The following is a 23,420-nucleotide window of genomic DNA, read 5'->3' on the forward strand; positions in this document are numbered from 1 at the left end:
TGGAGTACTGTGTGCAGTTTTGGTTACTGCACTTGTGGAAGGATATATTGGCATTGGAGGGAATGCAGAGGAGGTTCACCAGGCTGATACCGGAGATGAGGGGGTTGGACTATGAAGAGAGACTAAATAGACTAGGTCTGTACTCATTGGAGTTCAGAAGGATATGGGGGGATCTTATAGAGACGTATAAGATAATGAACAGGATGGATAGAGTAGAGGTAGAGAGATTCTTCCTGCTTAGAAAGGATAGCAGGACTAGAGGACACAGCCTCAAGATAAGGGCAGGGGTTGCAGTTTAGATCAGAGTTGAGGAGGAACTTCTTTACTCAAAGGGTGGCGGATCTCTGGAATTCTCTGCCCATTGAAGTGGTGGAGGCTACCTCGCTAAATATATTTAAGTCATGGGTAGATAGGTTTTTGATAGACAGGGGAATTAAGGGTTATGGGGAGAAAGCGGGAAAGTGGAACTGATCCACTTCAGATCAGCCATGATTTTATTCAATGGCAGGCCTGGCTCGAAGGGCTAGATGGCCTGCTCTTGCTCCTATTTCTTATGTTATTATGTGTGTCTTCCCCTTTTTACAGGGGTCACTAGGCACCAATTTAGTTTTTCCTCCCTCTATTCCAGTTGCATTAAAGCTAACAACTAAAACTGCTACTTTGACAGGAAGTGGATCATCTTCTGGCCAGTACCACAATATCAACTGAATTGGTGAAGAAAGACACAAATGTTTCCCTTCACCTTTTTTTTACAAAGAACATATTCACATACCGCCGAGCTTGTCTCCAGTTATTGTAAGATGAATTCTGCAGTTCACTCTCTTCTCCTTCACCTTCCTCCCTCTCTGGCAGTTCATTACTGAAATAGAAACATGGAATTATAAAACTAAACTATTTACAATCAATGAGAAAATGCCACATATTTATTTTTAAATGAGCACCGTCTTGAAAATTGGATTTCTCAAGAAATTAAACATATGTTCCTGTTGAAGTCAAGCCTCATGAAGAATCTAACTTGTGGATTTTCATACACAGGGAACATTTTCTATCACTGACTCCCATTATCAATATTTCTGGGTCAGTTATCACAGACCAAAAATTAAACTGGACCAGACATACAAACACTGTGGCTATAAGAGCTGGTCGAAGGTGGGGAATTCTGAGGCAAGTAACTCACCAAAGCGGTCTACTATTGACAAGACACAGATCAACAGTGACAGAATACTCTCCATTTCCTTGGTGGAATGTGGCTTCAAAAACATTCGAGAAACTTGATACCTTCCAAGACAAAGCAACCTGCTTAAACAATCACTCCCTTCACCACTGATGAACTTGGCACCAAAAAGACAAGGACAGTAGACTCATGGGGACACCATCATCAGCAAGTTCCCATCAAGCCACACTCCATTCCGACTTTGAACTACATCATCATTCCTTCACTGGTGCAGGACCAAAATACTGGAACACTTCCTATTATCAATATAAATGTACCTACACTGCATGGACTGCAATAGTTTAAGAAGGTGGCTTACCACAAATTTGAATAGACAACAACCAGCAACGTGCACATCCCATGAAATAATTAAAAATATGCTGTAATTTATAAAATTACTCCCTTTTTCTACCTTTCCACCCCCTTTTTTCTACTAAGAAATGCTACACTTGTCTTTGGAGCTGGTCTTAATTTTTCATCCAAGAAATGCATGTTTTACTCACATTATAACAGTCCATGGAATCAAACAAGGCATATGAGCCATATTGCCAAGAAGGTAATTTAAAAAGAATTTAAGACATGCCCAGACAGAGCAGACAAACAATGAACAAAAATGGATTCTCCAGTAAAAGGAGTGGAGTAGGAAGCTGGTTTTAAGCTAAAAGTTGCAATAGTTGCCTCATCAAATAACTATGCTGCAGCAAGATAATTTGATGTCAGTGAAAAACTGGTGTGAGAAATCCAAATGCACCATCAGAATGGTGTCCAGCCAATGGCCTGATCTTGAGCAGCATGTATCCTAATGAGCCCTCAAAAATTATGAGAATTATTACATTGTCACCAGAAAAGCAACATGTATTACACACTTAAATGGACCAAATCAGTCCTTCACTTCAGCAAACATTTCAGAGTAACAGCTAATTGTTTTAGGCACTTCAGTGAATAAAAATGTCTAATGTTGCAGCAGAAGACCAAGATTCATTAGATTTCCAAAAGGCCTCAATGCCAAAATTACCAATTTCCAGTGATTTGTACCATCAGATAGCAATTACCCATTAAACCACAATGCCAATATGGATGAAGCATATATGAATTTCAAAATGCTCAGCAACTGAACTATGAAATGGAAAAGTTCACCTTACGAAGGAGCAGCACTCTGAAAGCTACTGGCTTTTGCTACCAAATAAACCTGTTGGACTTTAACCTGGTGCTGTGAGACTTCTTACCAAATTTCAGTTATACTAGGGAGTATGATACCAATAGTTTAACCTTTGGATATGGTATTTAAGGATCATGTTGGTACCAAACGGAATAGGTAGATGGTTGACAAAGAAAATAACCTTCACAAAGTGGAAATATGCATGCTTCCCCAATTGATGTTTTGAGTGGTTTTGACATAATCATGAGTCGCTACTAATGCACAAACTGTCAACAGATTGTTCAAAACAATTCAACGGATAGTGTGCAGAATTATTTATTGTGTGGGATAGTTCTGAAACTGAAAATGCTAAATCAGGTCTGCTGAAGGATACTTACAATTATGCTATAGCCATAGTGACTCAAGATCAAAACAGATGCTGAAGTGAATAAATTTGACTGTTTTTAGAACATTTTGATTGTAGTGAAACACATCAGTGTCAAGTTAATTCATTGAATAAAATATGTCATACTGGTTTGACTTACCAACATATATTTCAAACAGCTGCACCAATACACTGGTGATTCACAGATTTACTTGTTCCCCATTCCTTTGTGAAAGGATTTTTTTTAATGTCTCCAAAGATTGATTTAAACACTGCTATCAGCACCTCAAACCCGTTTAATGATCCCATGGATGATTTGTATTTAACTCCATTCACATGCCTTGTCTCCATATCCTTCCGTACATACATCTAACAATCCTTTATTGACCTTAGATTTAAAATTATTAAATTGAGCAAATAATGGATGTTTTCAGCGATGAGGGAAGTTGAAATTATTCTCCTTAGAGCAGGGAAGGCTAAGGGAAGATGTAAAAAAGGTGTTCAAACTTATGAAGTGTTTTGATAAAGTAAACAATTTTTCACTGATTGAAGGGTCAATAATTCGATGACACAGATTTAAGATTTTTGGCAAAATATATGTAGAGTTGTTGCAATCTAGAATTCACTGTGTGAAAGTGTGGCAGGAAAAGATTTAATAGTAACTTTCAAAAGGAAACTGGATATACACTTGAAACGGGTAAAATAAACATTTCAGGGCTATGGGGAAAAGGCAAGAACACTAATTGGGCAGATATACCAGAGAGTTGGCATGAGCACAATGGGCCAATGGCTTTTGTGCTTGCGTCTTTATTCTATAAGGAAAAACAAAGAAAAAAGGTGATCAAATGAATACCTCAGCAGTAGGTTAAATCGGCACAACAAAACAAGCTCATGTTTGAAACTACTATGTTTAATCATATAGAATCTATTCTGGCAAGGAAGAAGCAATCATTAAATCCAGAGTATCATTCCACACATCTAGTTTTACTGAGTTTTCAATGCCATCAAGAAAGACCATCTATCAGCCTAAACCTAAACTTCAAAGAACCTTAAAAAAATTAAAGTTTTTTTTAAAAAATACACCAAAATAAAAACATTATGAATGATCACAAATATGGAAAATTCATACATTTTCATTTCTCAAAATAGTTATTTGTTATACATATGTTCCACTAATTGTTTACAAATGTAAAGGCAATTATCAATTAGTCCAAACTAAAACAAATGGAAAACATGGACAGAAACTTGACCAGAAGCATACTCCAAATTACATTAACTTTGAAAATGTAATACTTCATAGTACAAACTCCCACAGTCTCTTGACCATGACAATGCAGACTCATGTTTTAAAGATTACCTTTGCTTACTTTCTGCAATCCACGGAACCACATGTTTACGAGGTCTACAAAATTGTAAGCTTCGAATGGGTAAATCAGTCTGGTTAAGCATATGTGATTAATCCTCTATTCATTCCACTTTGCTGAAATTTTGCAGTTATTATAAGCCAAGCTTGCAGCATTGCATTAAACCAGTTTAGCAACACATCTGTCACTGGAACTTAAATAATCATTATGTGGCAGATGGTTACAAAAATAACCAGTTCTGCTACTAGCTTCCTTTCAATTTAACCGCAGTTTCTTTCTTTTACAGCTCGAGCAGACGGTTCCTTTTTGCAGAAAACAGTACTAACCACGTCTACTCAGGAAATTGTATAATTTGTCATCTCAAATAAAGTCATAAGATTAGGCTTGTTACTTAATGGTGTAACTTGCATTTAAATCATTAAAATATTTTTGCCAGTACTCGCAATTATTTGCAAATTTAGTGCGCAGTTGTCACATTACACTCAGGGTTATGACTCCACATCACTCCGTCACATGTGCAGCATTTATCCATAGAAGCTGGAAATCTGTGGGAACCCAAGACCCAGACGACATTATGGAAGTGAAACTTTAGAACTAATCAAAAAGCTAGCCTATGAGCAGGAACTTTCTCACAGATATTTTAAACATTAAATGGTTCATTATGGTCTTGTTGATTATATTTTCTATCCACCTTATCCCTCCCAGCTGACCAATGGAAGTATAATTCCATTGCGGCACAGTGGTTAGCACTGCTGCCGCACAGCACCAGGGACCCGGGTCTGATTCCCCGCTCAGGTCACTTGCCTGTTTGCATGTTCTCTCCATGTCTGCATGGGTTTCTTCTGGGTGATCCCATTTCCTCCCACAGTCCAAAGATGTGGGGGTTAGGTGGATTGGCCACGCTAAACTGCCCCTTAGTGTTAGGGGGACTAGCTAGGGTAAATGTATGGAGTTGTGGGGATAGGGTCTAGGTGGGATTGTTGTCAGTGTAGACTTGATGGGCCAAATGGTCTCCTACTGCACTGTAGGATTCTATGATTCTATGCATTTTGTGTGTGTTATATTCTGAAAACTCTGCTATGACTGATTGACAAAGGAAATTTGAATTCAAAGACGGTGTGAAAAAATATTTGAAGAAATTAATTGATCAGGTTTTATTGTTCATGTTTCAAAAATAAACGTAACATCTAATTGTTCAGTTGCATAATTGTGATTCATTCCAACTGGTTGTTACTGGTACTTTTGTTTCATTCATACATGTCAATTCCAAACTTCATTAGTAACAAGATAGTTGACTCTTAAACGTCCTCTGAAATGGTAGAGCAAGCTGTTCAGTAGTATCAAAGCCACAACAAAGTCTGCAGAAAGGAATGAAACTGGACATATCACCCAGCATCAACTTTGGCACCAGAACTAACAAATTGGACTCTGCAAATTCATCCTGACTCGCATCTGGGAAATTGTGCCAAAATTGGGGGAGCTGTTCCACAGACTGGGCAAGCAACAGCCTGACATAGGCATATTCTCCGAATCATATCTTACAATGTCCCTGTTATATATTAATGTGGTAAGCTCACTTGTACAACAGAATAAGAGGATGTAAAGGTTGCCATAGGGTGGGTTACATACCCAATTAGTCGAGTTTTTTTTTCAGATAGGTGTTGCTTGCTTAAAGTCCAAGACGAAGAGAGGAGAAAATCCACCAATTTCTTGGATGATGCACTGCATTACGTAACTAATCAGAGATGCATTGGTTTAAAAAATATAACTCTCCCCCTCCTTTACTTCAGGAATACGACAACAAACTTTAAACGTTAATACTTACTCACTATGAACACATGTATCTAATATTTTATAATGTATGTACCGTTAATACCAGAATGTTTCCGGTGGACATTGATTTTGTTTTAGCAAGATACGATGTTCTGGAGTCTTCATAACTGAAACAGTTATGAAGGCATGCAATATCAAACAGCTTGTAGTTAAGTAACCTTAGTGGTGGAATGGACTTCTAATAGCTTGCTTAGGTTTGGGCTGAACCAACACATGGCATTAATAAGTTTGATGGAGCTGACATCAGTAACAAGGGAAGAGAGTAACCAGGCATTGCAAATAATAGCTTCAATATCCAAATGTCAGACTCCAGGAATCTCAATAGCATAGAAGGAGTTGAGGGGTTAGTGCACAGATAATTAAGAAACAGAAATGAAACAAGGGGAGACAGACTTGATCCTCAGATGACCTGGGAGTTGCAGCTTGCATGAGGGAAGAGAAACCATAAATGGCGGGGCTATTTCCTCGTAACGAATAGTGAGAAGTCAAACGATAAAAAGAAAACAGAGGAGACGTCGTGGAACAGAGTGGCATGGTAAATGATAATAAATTTCTCAGAAGACTTGAACAGGACAAATGGGAAAATTGCACCTTAATCAGCCACGGAATATATATGTAGGTTCTGACTTTGGCTTCAACAATTTTAGGGCGAGAAGGGCAGAGAACAAACTGTTTATATTTGAATATTAAGTTTCAGTTGAGATGCTATGGAACTCAAAACCTTAAAAGCCTTAAAGAATCATAGAATTGTAGAATCCCTACAGTGCAGAAGGAGACCATTTGGCCCATCATGCCTGCACCAACAACAATCCTACCCAGGCCCTATCCTGTATCCCCACGTATTCATCCTGCTAAAGCCTCTGACACTAAAAGGTGATTCAGCAGAGCCAATCAACATAACCCACACATCATTGCAGTGTGGGCGGAAACTGGAGCGTCCAGAGGAAACCCACATGGACATGGGGAGAACTGTCATCCGAATTAAACTTGGGTCCCTGGCGCTCTGAGGCAGCAGTGCTAATCACTGTGTCAGCTTGCTGCCCAAAAGACAACATCAAAGTTAAAAGCGGAATAACAGCTTGAGAGAGTGGCTAAGACAGCATGGATTTTTGAATAGGGGTAGGGGGAATGGATAACAACATTGGTTGTAAGGGCAAAGCTGAAGGAAATGGAACAATTAACAATGCCAGCATTCTTGGGGGCTAAGTTTGGAGTTGAGAGATCAAGAGAAAAATAAGGAGGGAATCAAGGGAGTTAAGTCTCATGGAAGATGCGAGTTTGGAAAGGATGAGAGATGAAACAGCAAAGTGACATGTTTGAAGGCTGAAATGGCTCTTACAGTAAGAGGTCTCGCAGCACCAGGTTAAAGTCCAAGAGATTTATTTGATAGCACGAGCTTTCGGAGCGCTGCCCCTTCATCAGGTGAGTGAAATCATGAAACAGTTGAGAAACGGGAGAGATCTGAGCAGAGAAAGTGAAAACATTAGTCAAGGATGTGCAGATGGCTTCCATCATAAACAAAGCAAAGAGGAGCCAATGTTATAATTGGTATTGAAGGTGAGGGTAATGACAACAGAGCATGTATGGGATGTCAGGGAGGGGTATTATCTTTGGTGGGGGAACATGTCGTGTCCTTTCAGGGTGGTTTGTCCATCCTTTGTCCCCACGTGGCACTCAGCTCTCACCTGTGGCTCCCCGTAGCTGTTCGCATGTGACAGCGGCAACAGCCCGGGCAATGGCCTCGACAAGCCGGCTAAACCAGGTGAGGGTAGCCAACGGGTCTCAACTCTCGGTGAGATAGGGAGATGTCTATCCCAGCATGTGAAGACAGAGTCCGGCGAATTGAGCGGACAGGACCAATGGAAGGTCCAACAGTCAAGAAGGCGGTCTCTGCAATCGTTGTGGAATGCGAAGAGCAGGACAAGACACAGAAGACGTCCTGGTCATCCGCTGCACCTAGTCCCACCTCCAGCCATCTTGACTCCTGTCTTGCCACTGGATCTAGATGGGAATTGGGAAGACAGAGTGAGGCTGACGCTGCGCAACTCTCCCTCACTTTAATCCAAATCAAACGCTAGTTTTGACACCATCATCATCAGTGTCCTGATCAATCCTTGAAGTCCTGTGGCGATAGGCGAGCAACAAAGCAGTAGGTATGGATACACTGGGAGCTGTAGTCACGGACCTGCATGCAGGCGGCTCAGGTCTAATGATCATTTTCCGCTGACCGAAGCAGCAGTGGAACTCAAGCATCTACCTGGGCAACTGAGCAGTCCTCTTCAGGGACACACTGCTCACCTCCGTAGAATGAGGAGGGGGCTAAAGAAGGTGTCCTAAGCATTACCTGCTTCACTACACCCTGGCCAGTTTACCGCAGCTGGCGGGGATCCCATCTTGTTGTCGAACAAACAAAATAAAACACAAGGTGACACCGCTCATCACTGGCACTTGCGCACGCTTTTGGACAACCCTACAGCAGACAGACCAGAGAGAAGAACAGCCTTAGTTGCCAGAGAGCTTGCAAGATACAACATTGGCATTGCAGCCCTGAGCGAAACTCGTCTTGCCAACGTAGATCAGTTGACTGAAACTGGAGGTGGATACATGTTTTTCTGGAGCGGTCACGGCAGCGATGAGCATCTTGATGCTGGAGTTGGATTCGCTGTCAGGAGTCACCTTGTTCGAAAACTTGATAGTCTACCTAAGGGTGTGAATGACTGGCTTATGACATTACAGCTTCCACTACAGAACAGAAGTCAAGCCACCCTGATCAGCGGCTATGCTCCCACAATGAACAACCCGGACGAGATGAAAGACAAGTTCTATGAAGAACTAGACACCCCTATCAGCAGTGAGCAGTACCGATAAGCTGATCTTGCTTGGCGATTTCAATGCAAGAGTAGGTTGTGACTCTGTAATCTGGCAGTGAGTCATTGCAAGGCATGGAGTGGGCAAGCGTAACAGTAATGGCCTACTTTTAATGAAGACCTGTGCAGCACACGACCTCATCACCAACACAATCTTCCATCTGCCTACCCGTAACAAGACCTCCTGGTTTCACCCCCGCTCTTAAGCGTTGGCATCTTATCGACTATGTCACTGTCAGGAGAAAAGACAGGCAGAATGTCAGGGTAATCAAGGCCGTGTGTGGTGCTGATTGCTGGACAGATCACAGGCTCACTGTCTCCAAAATGAGGCTTCGTATCAGACCCAAGAGGCGACCACAAGGAAGCAAGGTTATGAGAAGAATCAATGCGGCCAAGCTAAAGAACCCCAGCATAGCTTCAGCACTGGCTGAAGATTTCTAAGACTTAGAAATCAAGCTTGCTGACCTAAACCTCGCAGACAGCGCCGAGAACGCTTCAGGGATGCTATCCATACGTCTGAGCTGAAGATGTTTGGGCCCTCCACCCGCAAGCAGCATGATTGGTTCAATGAGAATGATGAGGAGATACGTGCTCTACTTGTTGAAAAGCACCGTCTTCATCGGGCCTGTCAGAACGACCCATCTTCAGCTACCAAGAAAAATGCTTTTACCAGTGCTCACAGGACAATCCAGTATAAACTGCGTAAAATGCAGGATGCCTGGCTGACAGCCAAGGCAGATGAAATATAGGGACATGCTGACAAAAACGACTTGGAATGGTTTTATGAAGCCCTCAACACTCTCTATGGACCTCAGTCTCTTGGGAGTTCCTCCCTCTTGAGTACAGACGGTACAACTCTCATTACAGAGAAGACTCAGGTCCTGCAGAGATGGGCTGAACACTTTGAAGCCCTTCTCAACCGACTATCATCTAATAACGATGAGGCAATAGACAGGATTCCCCAGGCTGATATCAACAGTGCCATGGATGACCCACCGGTAGTAGTCAAAGTCACGAAAGCTGTCAGCCAGCTATCCAATGGCAAAGCCCCAGGGGCAGATGCATTACCCGCAAGAGATCTATAAAGCTGCTGGCCCTGCACTTATTGAGAAGCTCACCGAGTTATTCCAGTCCTTTTGTAAGCAAGGATCCATTTCTCAGGAACTTAAAGATGCTTCCATTGTACAAGAGAAAGGGCAATCAGCAAGTATGCAACAACCACCGAGGAATCTTGCTGCTCTCCATCACAGGAAAAACCCTCGCAAGGGTCCTGCTAAATCGTCTAGTCACTCATGTGGAGGTAGACTTGCTACCAAAGTCACAGTGTGGCTTCTGCAAAGATCATGGGACTACTGACGTGATTTTTGCTGTGCGCCAATTTCAGGAGAAATATCAGGAGCAGAATCGCGAGCTCTACACAAGCTTCGCTGACCTCGTGGAAGCCTTCAACACTGTAAGCCGACAAGGCCTGTGGAGGATCATGTCAAAGTTCGGCTGCCCGCCCCAAATTCATTCAGATGGTATGCCAGTTCCATGATGGCATGATGGCCAGAGTACTGGATGGCGGAGAATCCTCTGAGGCATTCCCAGTCACCAATGACATAAAACAGGGCTGTGTGCTTGCACCAACACTGTTCAGCATGATGGTTACTGCCATGCTGAATGATGCCTTCCAGGACAGTGTTGCTGGGATCAGCCTCAAGTACAGAGTGGATGGGAAGCTCTTCAAACTGAGGAGAGTTTAAGCTATTACCAAAGTGAAAGAGACTGTTCTGAGAGATTTCTTCTTTGCCGATGACTGCGTCCTGTATACTGGCTCAGAGCCAGAGATGCAAGTCAGTATGAACAAATTTTCCACGACTTGCGACAACTTTGGACTCACCATCAACATTAAAAAGACCGAAGTCATGCACCAGCCTGCTCCTCATGTACCGTACACAGAACCCATAATCACAATCAAAGGCCAGAATCTACAGGCAGAGGGTCAGTTCACTTATTTTGGCAGCACCCTCTCCCAAGCACCGACAATTGGTACAGAAGTTCATTGCAGAATAGCAAAGGCAAGCTCTGCTTTCGGTAGACTGCACTCCACTGTATAGGAGCGTCGAGGAATCAGCCCAACAACAAAACTGAAGGTCTACAGCACCGTGGTATTCACTACCCTCCTGTATGCCTGTGAAACGTGGACTGTGTATCGAAGGCATGCAGAACAGCTCAATCATTTCTACATGACTTGTCTTCGCAGAATATTACGCATCACATGGCAAGACAAAGTACCAGGAACTGAAGTTCTCTCTAGAACAAGTTTACCATCAGTCCACACGCTGCCGACGTGAATGCAGACCCAGTGGGCAGGTCATGTCATCCGTATGTCAGACGAGCACATACGCAAGCAGCTCCTTTTTTGGGAATTCTCTGCTGGAAGGCGTTCGCATAGAGCGCAGAAGAAACATTTCAAAGACACACTCAAGGCCTCCCTGAAGTCACTTGACATAGACATGACCACTTGGGAAACGCTGGCACAAAACCGCCCTACCTGGAGCTGCCTCATCCACAAAGGCTGTCAAGCTTATGAAGCAAGGTGTATTGCTGAAGCACAACTTAAGCACGAGCTGTGCAAGTCCAGAGCCACCAGTGCAACAACTGCAGTGTCTACACAAGTCTGTCCAATATGTGCCAGGACATTCCATGCCCAAATTGGCCTGATCAGTCATCTTCGGACGCACCACAAGTAGCCTCAAAATGACTAATGGTGTCGAGGTCCTCATCCATGACGATGGACGAACAACAGGAAGAAGAATGTGTTTACCGTGAACCCTGGTTAACACATTTTTGAAAGCATGCCACTTACCAGATGTCCCTTTTCCTTCCCAAAGGCTCCCCCAATTAACCAAGTTCCTGCCTCGTGCCATCAAAATGAGCTTTGCCCCAATTTAGAATATTAACTTTTGCGACAGACCTATCATTCTCCATAGCTATCTTAAAACTAATAGAATTACGGTTACTGGTCTCAAAGTGATCCCTCACTAACACTTCTGTCACCTGCCTTCCTTATTTCCCAAGAGGAGGTCAAGTTTTGCCCCCTCTCTAGTCAGGCCAGCCACATACTGAAAGAGAAATTCTTCCTGACTACACTCAACAAATTCCTCTCCATCCAACCCTCTAATACTATGGCTGTCCCAGTCAATGTTGGGAAAATTAAAATCTCCGACTACTACCACCCTATTTTTCTTGGAGCTTTCTGTAATCTCCTTACATATTTGCTCCTCAATTTCCCGCTGACTATTTGGGGGCCTATAGTGCAACCTTATCAAAGTGATGTCGCCCTTCTTATTTCTCAGTTCTACCCATATAGACTTAGTGACCAAAACCTCAGATATATCCCCTCTCAGTATGGCTGTGATGCTTTCTCTAACCAAAAGTGCAACTCCCCCTCCTCTCTTACCTCCTGTTCTATAGCATGTGTACCCTGGAACATTAAGATGCCAGTCCTGTCCGTCCCATAGCCATGTTTCAGTAAGTGCTATAATATCCCAGTCCCATGTACCCATCAATGCCCTGAGTTCATCTACCTTGCCCGTCAAGCCTCTTGCATTGAAATAAATGCAATTTAATCTGGACTTCCCTTGCTCTCTGTCTTGCTTCTGTCTGATCTGTCTGGTACTCGGATTACTGACGCTGCCTTTACTAATTAATGTGTTCTCTTTAACTTTCGTGCTGTCCTCAAAGTTCTCTTCTGTTTTCCTGCTGCTTTGGATCCCACCCCCCTGCCATACTAGTTTAAACCCTCCCGAGTGGCTCCAGCAAATCTCCCTGCCAAGATGTTAGTCCCCCTCCAGTTCAAATGTGACCTACCCCTTTTGAACAGATCAGTCCTTCCCCAGAAGAGATCCCAATGATCCAAAAATCTAAATCCCTGCCCCCTGCACAGCTCTCAAGCCAGACATTCATCTGCCTAATCCTCCTATTCCTACTCTCACTATCACGTGGTACCGGTAGTAGTCCTGAAATTACTACCTTCGAGGTCCTGCACGTTATCCTTCTTCCTATCTTTCTATATTCACATTTCAGGACCTCATCCCTTTTCCCACCTATGTCATTGGTACTAATATGTACAATATGCTCCCCCTTAAGAATGTCCTGCAATCGCTCAGCGACATCCTTGGCCCTGGCACCAGGGAGGCAACACACCACCCTGGAGTCTAGATTGTGGCCACAGAAACGCCTGTCTGTGCCCCTAAGTAGTGAGTCCCCTATTCCTACTGCTCGCTTGCTCTTTGCCTGACCCTTTCCTACAGCAGAACCAGCTGTGGTGTCACAGGCCTGGCCACTGCTGTTATCTCCTCCTGACAGGCTATCCTCCTCAACAGCATCCAAAATGGTATACCTGTTTGAAAGGGGAATAGACACAGGAGACTCCTGCACCACCTGCTGCCTCTCCTGACATTCTCTGCCTCCTGTAACTCTAAGATAGCTAGAGTTAAGCTTGGGAGAGTGTTTTCCTTCCTTAAGTGCGGAGACTAAAATTACATACAGCACTACCGAAAGGAGAAGTGAACTTTCGTATCGGATGTTCAAATAACAAACTATCCTTAGAATGTTCGTATTACAAAATGTGCTTCCCAGCTATTATATCTAAATGTCTGAAACTACTCCAATTACAATTTTTTTAACTTTTGACTTCAATTATTTTTAAGAACCTTCTTGAGATTGTAACTGATGTGAACTCTATAGGCAGAACTCTATCATCTCGCCCACTATGGAATCAGCGCAAGCGAGGGTCCGACAACGGAAATCTCCATTGACCTCGGGCGGGAATTTCCGGTCTTGCCCAAGCAAGATCCTAAAATTCCATCCTATGTATTTTTGAGAGACAGAAATACTGCCAATACATTTAACAAATTAGGACAAGTTTGGATATTTATTGATAGATACAGAGATAGACAGGAACTATCATGTTACTGAAATTTTAGAGCCAACAGTCCTTTTGTTGCTCTGGAGGTTTTTGGGCAGATCTGTACTTTCACCTCTTCCTGAGCAAGGAAAAGTGTAACTGGATTTCACATCTTAGCTAAATGGGATGAGGTTTTACAGCAAATCTGGCTGCTACTTAAGTGGATTGGCATTATTTTCCAGTACAAGAAAAAGTATTTCAAAAATGTTGTGGAGATTGATTTCCCAAGAGTATGAAGTATTTTTAGAATTTGAGCTCTTAAAACTCAAATCCCTCATCCTAAGCCCTCAACAACACTAGAGAGGTGAGATACCGACAACTTTTGCACCCCGTGTTGCAAAGATACAAATGGAAATATATATTAAGTATAAAGTAGTTTTGTACTCAAGACATGATAGTAAGATTTGAAACCAAACATCAAAACAAACTTGTAGTTGTTGTATTTCAGCTCATACTTTGTAGTCATGCAGTAGCAAGGGGCTCAAGGAATCTCATTGCAGGGGGGACAGGAAGTCACCCTCACTGTCATTAACTCTTCAGGTTGAGTGTTTGGTGCCATATTTAAAAGGCACCTGGACACACTTTAATTTCTTGTAGCCAGGTGCTCTGTGTTAGTCCTCCAAAATCCTTGCCATCACAGCTCAGACTGAAGAAGCTTGCAGATGTGAACAATCATATCCTAGGACATATGGGAGCATCCCCAACATTGCCTTTTTATATCTCTAAGTAAGGATCAATGTACACACTTGCAGTGATCCATCTTCTCAAGCCTCTTGACTTTTAAAAGGCTCTCCTGGTCTTGCTGCACAGTCCCCTGCTTCTCATAGCCCTATGCCAAATTGGGATGGGCCCAACTTCTCATCTGGATGAGAGCCTTCACAAAGGCTCACTGGGTATATGAATAAATTGAAGTGATACATTAAATGAGCATGTCCTTTACAGTTTCATAGAATCACAGAAACCCTACAGTACAGAAGGAAGCCACTTGGCCCATTGAGCCTGCACCAACAATGATCCTACTCATCTCAAAGGATGAATAGGATCATTGTTGACACAGGCTCAATGGGCCATTGCTAAACCCTTTGCCTGGCATTCCCCACTCCCATCTTTTCAAGGTAAGGGACATCCTGAAGCTCCAGTGATGTATGTTCCTCTCGTGAACATGAATGCAGAGAGAATGCTCTTTAACTAAGGTGATGAGAGCCATGTGCAAGAAGCCTCACAAAGATACCTTTCTGCTTGTCTTGACTATCCACAAAATTCTATATTGATGGACTATTGCTTTGGAAGCAGAGAAGGACTAATCGCATGATCCATTGTCACCCATAACCATTCACCCAAGACAGCTGCAGTTTGGAGTTGCAAGTTGACTGCCCTCCACCAGTCAATCCCCTTGGAGACATTCCATCTTCTTCTCTCCATTCACCTCTGCTTGTAAATGCAACTGATGACAAATGATACAGAATGAACGGCAACTCACCCATGCTGGGATCTTGATGTTATGGGACCCATGGCTAAGGAACAAATCTGCTGCAATGTGGGCTCCACCACAGAGAGAAGACAAGTAAGCATCTTGAATATCCATTTGTCTCTTAACTGTTTTTTGCTTCTTCAGCCAACCATTTGTGCTGACTTTGAACCTAAAAAGACCTTGCTGCAACCTCAAGGGAGGTCACTCACTGATTAACTGTGTTGAAGGTCAGTTTGAAAAATGATGTACGATACATTACAAACTCTCTCCACCAACTTCCTCCTCCTCGTCAACTAGCACTTTCTACTTATCAGCATAGACCCTTCCAATATCACCGCCTACCCCCCCCCCCCCCCCCCCCAAGTGTCCAAACCCTATCTCCACAAAGCCTGCCTCTCCTGACCAGAGATCGCTCCATCCTCCTCACGCCCTTCCAGCTGTTGCCTGCCTCCCTTGTCCAGCTTTGGCGCATGTTTGCTAATGGCATTCGAGAGAAGTTATGTGAAGTCCTTGAGAAAAAGAATGCAACATCTATGGACCTCAAAATTGTGGATGAAGTGAAGCTCATTAGATACATGCCACTTATCTACAGTCAGAAAACAGGCTGTTCTAAATATTCACTGCCATGGCATTGAATTTGGAGGGTCAATGTTGAGTTGATCTTTTAATGAGCATTCATGAGACATAAGTGAAAGAAAGAGTAGTACTCAAGATGTAGGAATCTCAATCTTCTTTGACTTGCCATCAAAGTCCGCCCACCACCCCCCACTCCCAGAAAAGAAATTCACACAAAAGTCGACAGATGAACTACGAGTTACCTGGTTGGCTGTAGAGATGAAACATTAGTTGTGGTAATTCCTTCAAATTTCCGACTCATGATAGCCCTGTACTTTGCCAGGCTCTCTGCAGGCACATATGTGACACTACAACAAAACAAAACAAAAAAAAATCCATAAAGGAATCACATGCTTTACTAGTCCATTTTCATGAAAGTATAAAGCAGCAGGAGGACCATCAAGGTTTAATAGGACCATTTTGATATTTGAAATAGTTCAAGGCTCTAAAAAAAATCTGGAAATTCTGATTTAGTTCTGATCTATAAAATGTTTGAAGTTTTAGGTGCCACATCAATTTTCAGTATGGTTTTCCTATCAACAAGCTATGGATTCTATGGCTTATAAAGATATCAGAAAAAAAATATGAACATGACTATATTTTCAACAGATTATTTTTATACCAAAGACAAATTGGTTCATAGTTCTCATTCATGCAGTGTTTTTTATTTTATATTATGTGAGTTCTTAATTCAAATTATGAGCATTTGAATGAAGTTAGACAAAAGAAAAATTCTCTTTCAATTATAAATCTGCAAAAAACTCCCATATATAGTATACTTACAGAAAATTATTAATATGACTATAAAGCAACAGATCGTAACATTTTCTTTTATCTAAACCTTACCTGTTTGGTTACAGAATATCTAAATAATAAAAATATTCAATCAGGTAACCAGTAATGTGCTTGTTTTGTGTTTTTCCCTCCACACGAAGATGGGGTTGCTTATATAACTTAGCTGCATTCCATTTACCTTGACTCAAACCAAATTACCAGAACTAATTTTCAAGATATATTTCTATTAACTGTATTTCACAGTCTATAATTCAGATTTAAAAACACAAAACTTTGTGATCATGGCTTTGTTAAATTAGTAATGATGGAAAATGGTTAATTTTATGAATATAAAATGAAATTTGAAATTTATCCAGATACACTTCAATCATTATATTGGAGAAAACAGTACATTTTATTCTTGATAATTTCCACTCTGCAATGTATGGCTAACTACAAAGATCCAATATTCAAAACCGCATTTCAAAGCAAACAAATATGTTTCTTCTTCAATTCAGAAGGGAAGGTAGCTTTACCAAACTGAACATCTGACTACAGGTCTGATATATTTCAATGGCTAGAAGTGAATATACACTGAAATGTTTATTTTTTATTCACCTACATTGCATTTAGGCTATGTTGATGCAGAAATCAAATTAGGATACTTATCAATTTGATCCTGAAATCCAATTATACATTCAATTGTGTACTAATAAGAAAAACACATTCTGGAACTCTAACTCATCTTTATCATGTTTCCCATAAACATGTTATTACCCCCCTTCTTCCATCCTTTTCACTTTGTTTCTATCTTTCAACCCTAGCTTTCCAAAACCAGTATTGACTGATTCCACCTTTACTTATTTCAACTTTACTAAAATCACGTTTCCTGTAGATTTTCCTGGTACAAAATCACTGTACACTAAACCTAAAAATAATATAAAGGATTTGCTTGTTTCTATGTCACACAAATACACTGGTTACCAGGTTTGGCAAAAAAATTAAAAGCATCTTCTATTGAAAAATTTGCAAAGCTCATTTAAGATTCATCTCCCAACTTGCTCCTCATGCCACATATTTGATGTTGCTGTGCACAGGGCAATTGAATACTGATCTTGTAGTACCGCTGAGCAGTATTCAAACCCCAGAACAGTAGTACCAGGCTGAAACTGGGAATGGCAGTGAAAGGAAAACTGCTACAGCCTGGTTATGAATCAGGGAAAGTAGAAGATCCTAATCTTAAAAAAGGAAAGAGGAGGGTGAAAGCCCAAGCATGGTTTTATGCCTGGGAAGAAAGAGGAGACAATGAATCAGAAAATGTCAGAATAGTCCATAATTGTTTACCACAAGTTTCAAGTGGCATGATTATCTCATATCTCTCCTTTATGCAAGGCTGGATTTCTAGATTTATCTGGTTAATGCTGAGACATTTAGCCAGACAGACTGTTTATCTTGTTACCTTTCATTATGGGGCGGAGAAGCCTATAAAAATGCTCCAAAATGGAATTACTACTTCAAATGGACAGTGCTGTTCTGGAAGCAAATTCAGAAACAATTGGTCCAATTCAGTAAAAAATGTTAACAGGAGTTTGATTTGCAGTTCTCATTGCTATTGCAAAATATTCAGTCTGTAGGAATTCCAAGCAGTCATAAATGCAATTTTAAGCCGTCACAGAGAAATCAAAAAATTAAGGAGCATACAAGAAACTTCAAGAATATTATACAGTTAGCCAAGTTGCCTACTTTTGCATTTGACTTCAGCATTATGGTAAGCATAAGGTGTTTCATTTTGGGTATGATTCAACTTATCTACCAGGAAACATTTATCAAAACATAGATAACAGAAATAGCTAACATAACTTTTATCAATTAAAATACTTTAACACATGAAAGTATAATTCTTAACAGCTGGCTATCTCTAATATTTCAATTTAAAGCAACATCCCCATAGACATACACCCTTCTTCAGAATTAATTAGCACAAAAAACAAGCATGCTCATGTGATGCTAGACTTCCAGCCTTTTAACACTTCACAATAGAAATCCAGATAACACTTTCCAGAGAAGGATCTATCCTGAAACCGCCATTCTCAGAGAAAGAGACCATCTCATACAGCAGAATCTTAGAGAAAGAGACTTATTCCTGGCAGATATCAGTCTCCAACTTCAGAGAGGGGAAAAGAGATGTACTGCTCTCTCTCAATTCCAAGCAGCATCTAAAGAGCTTGAATTCTCTGTGTAAGCCTAACTCCACCCAGTCATACGCCTAAAATGTTAAGATGTATTTTCCCTTGATAGGTGCGAAGAGGTTTGTTTGGCAATTCCAACATTGTTCTTAATCGCTCGTGTGTGACCTCAGCTGGAAATGCATCTGTAGATGAACAACTGTTGGCATGGCAACAACCTTAATTCCTAGGGCTAAGTTGCAGAAATGGGCGCTGAGTGCCAGATACGCGCGCACACATACACATTTCACATCTTAACAATTCACTGAGGCAACAGCATATTTAGAAGTTCAGCTATGTTTATTCAGAAGCAATTTCCATCACCAAGGTCACAACTCATGTGACTTATGAATTTTGAAGGAAAGGTCTAAACCTGCTGCAGATTTTTGGAGTGTGTCAGATACACAATTGGATTGATAGGAGTAAACATAAATGGGCTTAAAAGTGGATTAGGTCTGTTAAACTGTCGATTCTCTTGCCCTCTAAATTTTAAAAAATAAACAGCCTGCAATTGAAAAGAAAATCAGTGCTTGCAATTTCAAAAGCACCAATGCATTACCCTTATAGCATGACCACTGCATGACTACTTCCACAATCGATCATTATCACTGTGGTGGGGGCTTGTAAGTTCACAGTTTGATTGACAGCTCTAAGTTATTAGAAATAGATTAGCTATCTTTAATGTGAAGCTATGAATACAAATATATGTTTTTTTAGTTGGATTAAGTATTTGAAAGGATTGAAATATACTGGATGGGCTTTCATCAATGTGTCTTTTGAAATATAGTAAAGGATGTAATAGATACTTCAAATTTTATTTCATTTAATCTCAGTATGGCTCTTGACGTCTTTTTGTGTTGGATACTGCATGGGAAGTATAAGACGAAGAGATGGTAGATGGAGGTTCATAGATTAGCATGAGTTGACACTACATTCAGATCAGGCGAAAAAGGGGTTGGATGAGAGACATAGGTTAGCATTTGGGGGGTATGATGGGCCATGAGGAGGCATGTTTTGGTTTACAGGTGGCACAGCTTTTATGATAACTGGGATGTCCCAGAGGTACTTTTAAGCAGCCTAGCTTGGCACCTGGCAGGCCCACATACCACTCCATCACCCCTTCCCAAAAGGAAAATTCAGCGTCAGATAATGGCTATAGAGGGGGATTGATCTGGTGGTTTGGAAAGTGAGACTGAAGATAATGACTCCAATATTCAACTTGAGGAAATTTCGGCTCAAAGAAAGGAAATAAAATTTTATTTAAGAATTGGAGGAAAAATACTAATACTTTTCAGATTGAATTTAAACTGGGCAATCATGTGGAGAGAACTAAGTCAAGTCATATATCTGGCGGTGCTTTGTTCATCAGCATAACCTTACTGATTTTTTAAAATCTTAAATCTATTACAAAAAAAGTACACCCAGATTAGAATGAAAGTAGGTGGATAAGGGGAAAGTGAAGTTTTGAGTTTAACGACTCATTCGGTGGTGTAGCGGTTAGCACTGCTGCTTCACAGCGCCAGGGGCTCGGGTTCAATTCCAGCCCGTGTGGAGTTTCCATGTTCTCCTCATGTTTGCGTGGGTTTCCTCCGGGTGCTCCAAAGATGCTCCCACCCTTAAAAGATGTGCGGGATTCTGTGGATTGATCATGCTAAATTGCCCATTAGTGTCGGGGGATTAGCAGAGTAAATATGTGGGGTTACAGGCGTAGGGCTTGGATGGGATTGTTGTGGGTACAGACTTCTGCATTGTAGGGACTGCATGATCTTTGAACTTCTCTCAGCATTAACTCCAGTTTCATTTCCATTCTAGCAAACAAACAGTTTTGCTAAAACTTTTAGACTACCAGGAACAAAGTTACACAGAAAGAAATTTAAAATAAGTAGCACAAGTCAGATGGAGTTGGAACGGAGAGCTTTCACTGGAAATTTGGTACAAAAACGGAAATAGTTGAGAACTCTAATTGACATAAGGAGCAAAAAGCAAGTTTAAGCCACAGGATGTTGATCCATGTCCGATTTTACTTCAAGCTTTTTGGCTGGAGTTGGGCGAGAGGGAGATCAGATATTATAGGCAGACAGGGCATGATTTAATGGAAACAAAATACAAAAGTGATTTGGAAATGTAAGTGCAATCACATGACTGATACCAATGTATTAGACATTTTTAAAGCACGAAATTGCTACTAATGTTCTATTCAGCATTGACACTGGCACTGAAGAGGAGCAACAAAATCTGTCCACTTTTGGCTCTCCCCATGCTAAATAAAGGCAATGGAATTAATTAATTTCAAGCACTAAATTATTTCATGCCATATGAAAGTACAATTGCAGAATTTTGTGCTTTCAAGGATTTGCCTGCAAAAGCTTTTGCATTGCTTGCATTCATTCTCAGGATTTTACTAATATGGCCAACATTACTGACCAGCTTTTATAGTCATTTGCATGTTACTAGTTTTTTTTTCAACTTCTGGAGTTTTAGAAACTGAATACAAATTCTCATGTTGGGATTTGAATGAACATTCTCTGGATAGTCTTGCATCAGAACCACAACATTACAGTGCTTAATGATTTGTTTCCTAAAATGGTTACATTTTAGAGAAAAGGTATTAATTGGGTACTTGGTTGAATATTTGAACCTCAAAACCAGTGTCATTCCAAATACTCTCAGTGGACACTAATGTTAAACTTTCTTGACGAGATTGTAAGTGTGGAGTCTATGAACCCCCCCCTTACAAGTGTAGGATGGCCTATGGCCAGATCCTATTTTGAACACTTCCTAAGTTGGGGACACTCTGATTTCAATAATCTTGAAATTCAATGATACGGTATAATCAGTAGGCAGAGTTAGTATATTTTCAGATTTTCAGCATCTACATTATTTTGAGTGTCTGATGACACTGGATATACCTTAGACAGGTCACAAGATGGCTTGAACCCCTGAAGAAGATGCAATTTAAATACTTTTTTTAAAATCAATGTTGTGCATCATAGGAATCAAGAAACCACGAATCTATCTGGGAAAATCTATCATCTGTGCAGAATCCCAGAAAGTGTATTGCCAGACAAATGACAAATTATTCCAAACTGCAAAGGTTTGGAGTTCTGAGCCTTAACTATGAATTAGACAAACATATTATCCTGGTCTTAACTCAACTTTACACCATCTTTTAAATTGGTGTTCAATAATCTGCTTTTGAATGTGTAGTAATTTAGTTGGAGCTGTAAGATTGAATTTACCTGTATCTGGATAAAGCTCACAAATGAAAAAACATGATTAAAGCATGCTGTGTTTATTAATAAGACATAACTTATTGTATCGACTTTCATGATCTACATGCACACAGCAGTTTCTTAAAACACACTAATACTCACACATAAAAAGGGGATTGGTCATCACCAGGTGCACAAGGAGATCTAGAATGTGAAAAGCATATGACGCAGCATCTTTTACACTTTTACACTATGCTAATTTCATGAAAGATGCAAACACATTAATTAAAGTCTAGAATACATACAGAACTAGTAATATATGAAAATATTGGAGTATATTGTCTGCTTTTAACATTTATTTAGCCTGGATGTGCCATATGTACAAAAAATAATTTCACTTCAGTTTTGGATATATAGAATACAGGATACGTTCATTCTGTCAATATGCTTGTGCTGAAAGTAGCTATCCAATTAGTACCATTCCCTTCCTTTATCCTCCAGCCCTGTAATTCCTTTCCTTTTTAAGTATATATCCTTTTCCCTTTTGAAAGTTACAGGTGAATGGTCTCAAATCCAGCTATCCAAAAACTGGAGATGTCTTAAAATTGACATTTTCATAAATTGAAAATGGCATACTAAATATTCTCATTAAATGAGCAAAACAACTTAACAGCTTACATGGTGTCATGCTGAACCGATGATGAGATTTCTGCACTGGTTTTTTGTTGCACTCAGAATAGCCACAGTGAACCTTGACCCAACCTGCCTGACTCACTCAATCTGTACCAGGCCAAAAACTAGCAGGTTTCAAAAGCTGGCAGACTCAGTCACGAGGTTTCTGGTTTTGAAACACCGCATCTGTATTGCTGCATCCGCTTCCAGCATCCATTTTAGGCACAGCATTCCAAATCATAATTTACGAAGTAAAAAAAAATCCTTCTTTTTGTTCATGTTATTATCCCATGTTTTCATCCATTAGTTTGCCTGCAAACAATATATATTAAAAACTAACAGAACCCAAAAGGCTTCTGAGAATATGAGAAGCCTGATCCTGAAACTTTCTAAAGGATCCATTCATTCACAATGGGAATTAGGGAGAATAGACATTTTCTTTGAGAACGTTGTGGGATATTTATTACAATGTTATTGATTGTTTTGGAATGTAGTGGATTGTGTTAGTTCCTGTAGTGGAATTTGTTACGTTGGCAACAAGTGAGCAGTTTTCACAGCAGGTTGCTGGATGTAGAATGGCACAAAGCCTACTTGGGAGATGTATGCTCTTAACAAAAGGATTAATTTGATTTGATTTGATTTATTATTGTCACATGTATTTACGTTCAGAGAAAAATGTTGTTTCTTGAGCGCTATG

The 23,420-nt window shown here is 40.7% G+C and overlaps 1 protein-coding gene across 12 annotated transcripts in view; it reads right to left on the reverse strand.

Moving 5' to 3' along the window:
* The window catches only part of mpdz (multiple PDZ domain crumbs cell polarity complex component), a 266,727-nt gene that overhangs the window by 102,012 nt on the left and 141,295 nt on the right, over positions 1-23,420 (reverse strand). For 11 of the 12 annotated variants that reach the window (XM_080188525.1, XM_080188521.1, XM_080188526.1 and 8 more), the window contains exons 23-25: positions 22,214-22,255; positions 16,044-16,148; positions 773-859 (exon numbers count right to left, since the gene is read on the reverse strand). In XM_080188525.1, coding sequence (XP_080044651.1) covers positions 773-859; positions 16,044-16,148; positions 22,214-22,255 — 234 coding nt within the window. The remainder of the gene's footprint in view (positions 1-772; positions 860-16,043; positions 16,149-22,213; positions 22,256-23,420) is intronic. The other variant, XM_080188518.1, reaches the window with a different exon arrangement.

The sequence above is a fragment of the Carcharhinus amblyrhynchos genome, chromosome 5 (assembly GCF_965287045.1).
Source record: "Carcharhinus amblyrhynchos chromosome 5, sCarAmb.v2.hapA, whole genome shotgun sequence".
In the NCBI taxonomy this organism is placed as follows: domain Eukaryota; kingdom Metazoa; phylum Chordata; class Chondrichthyes; order Carcharhiniformes; family Carcharhinidae; genus Carcharhinus; species Carcharhinus amblyrhynchos.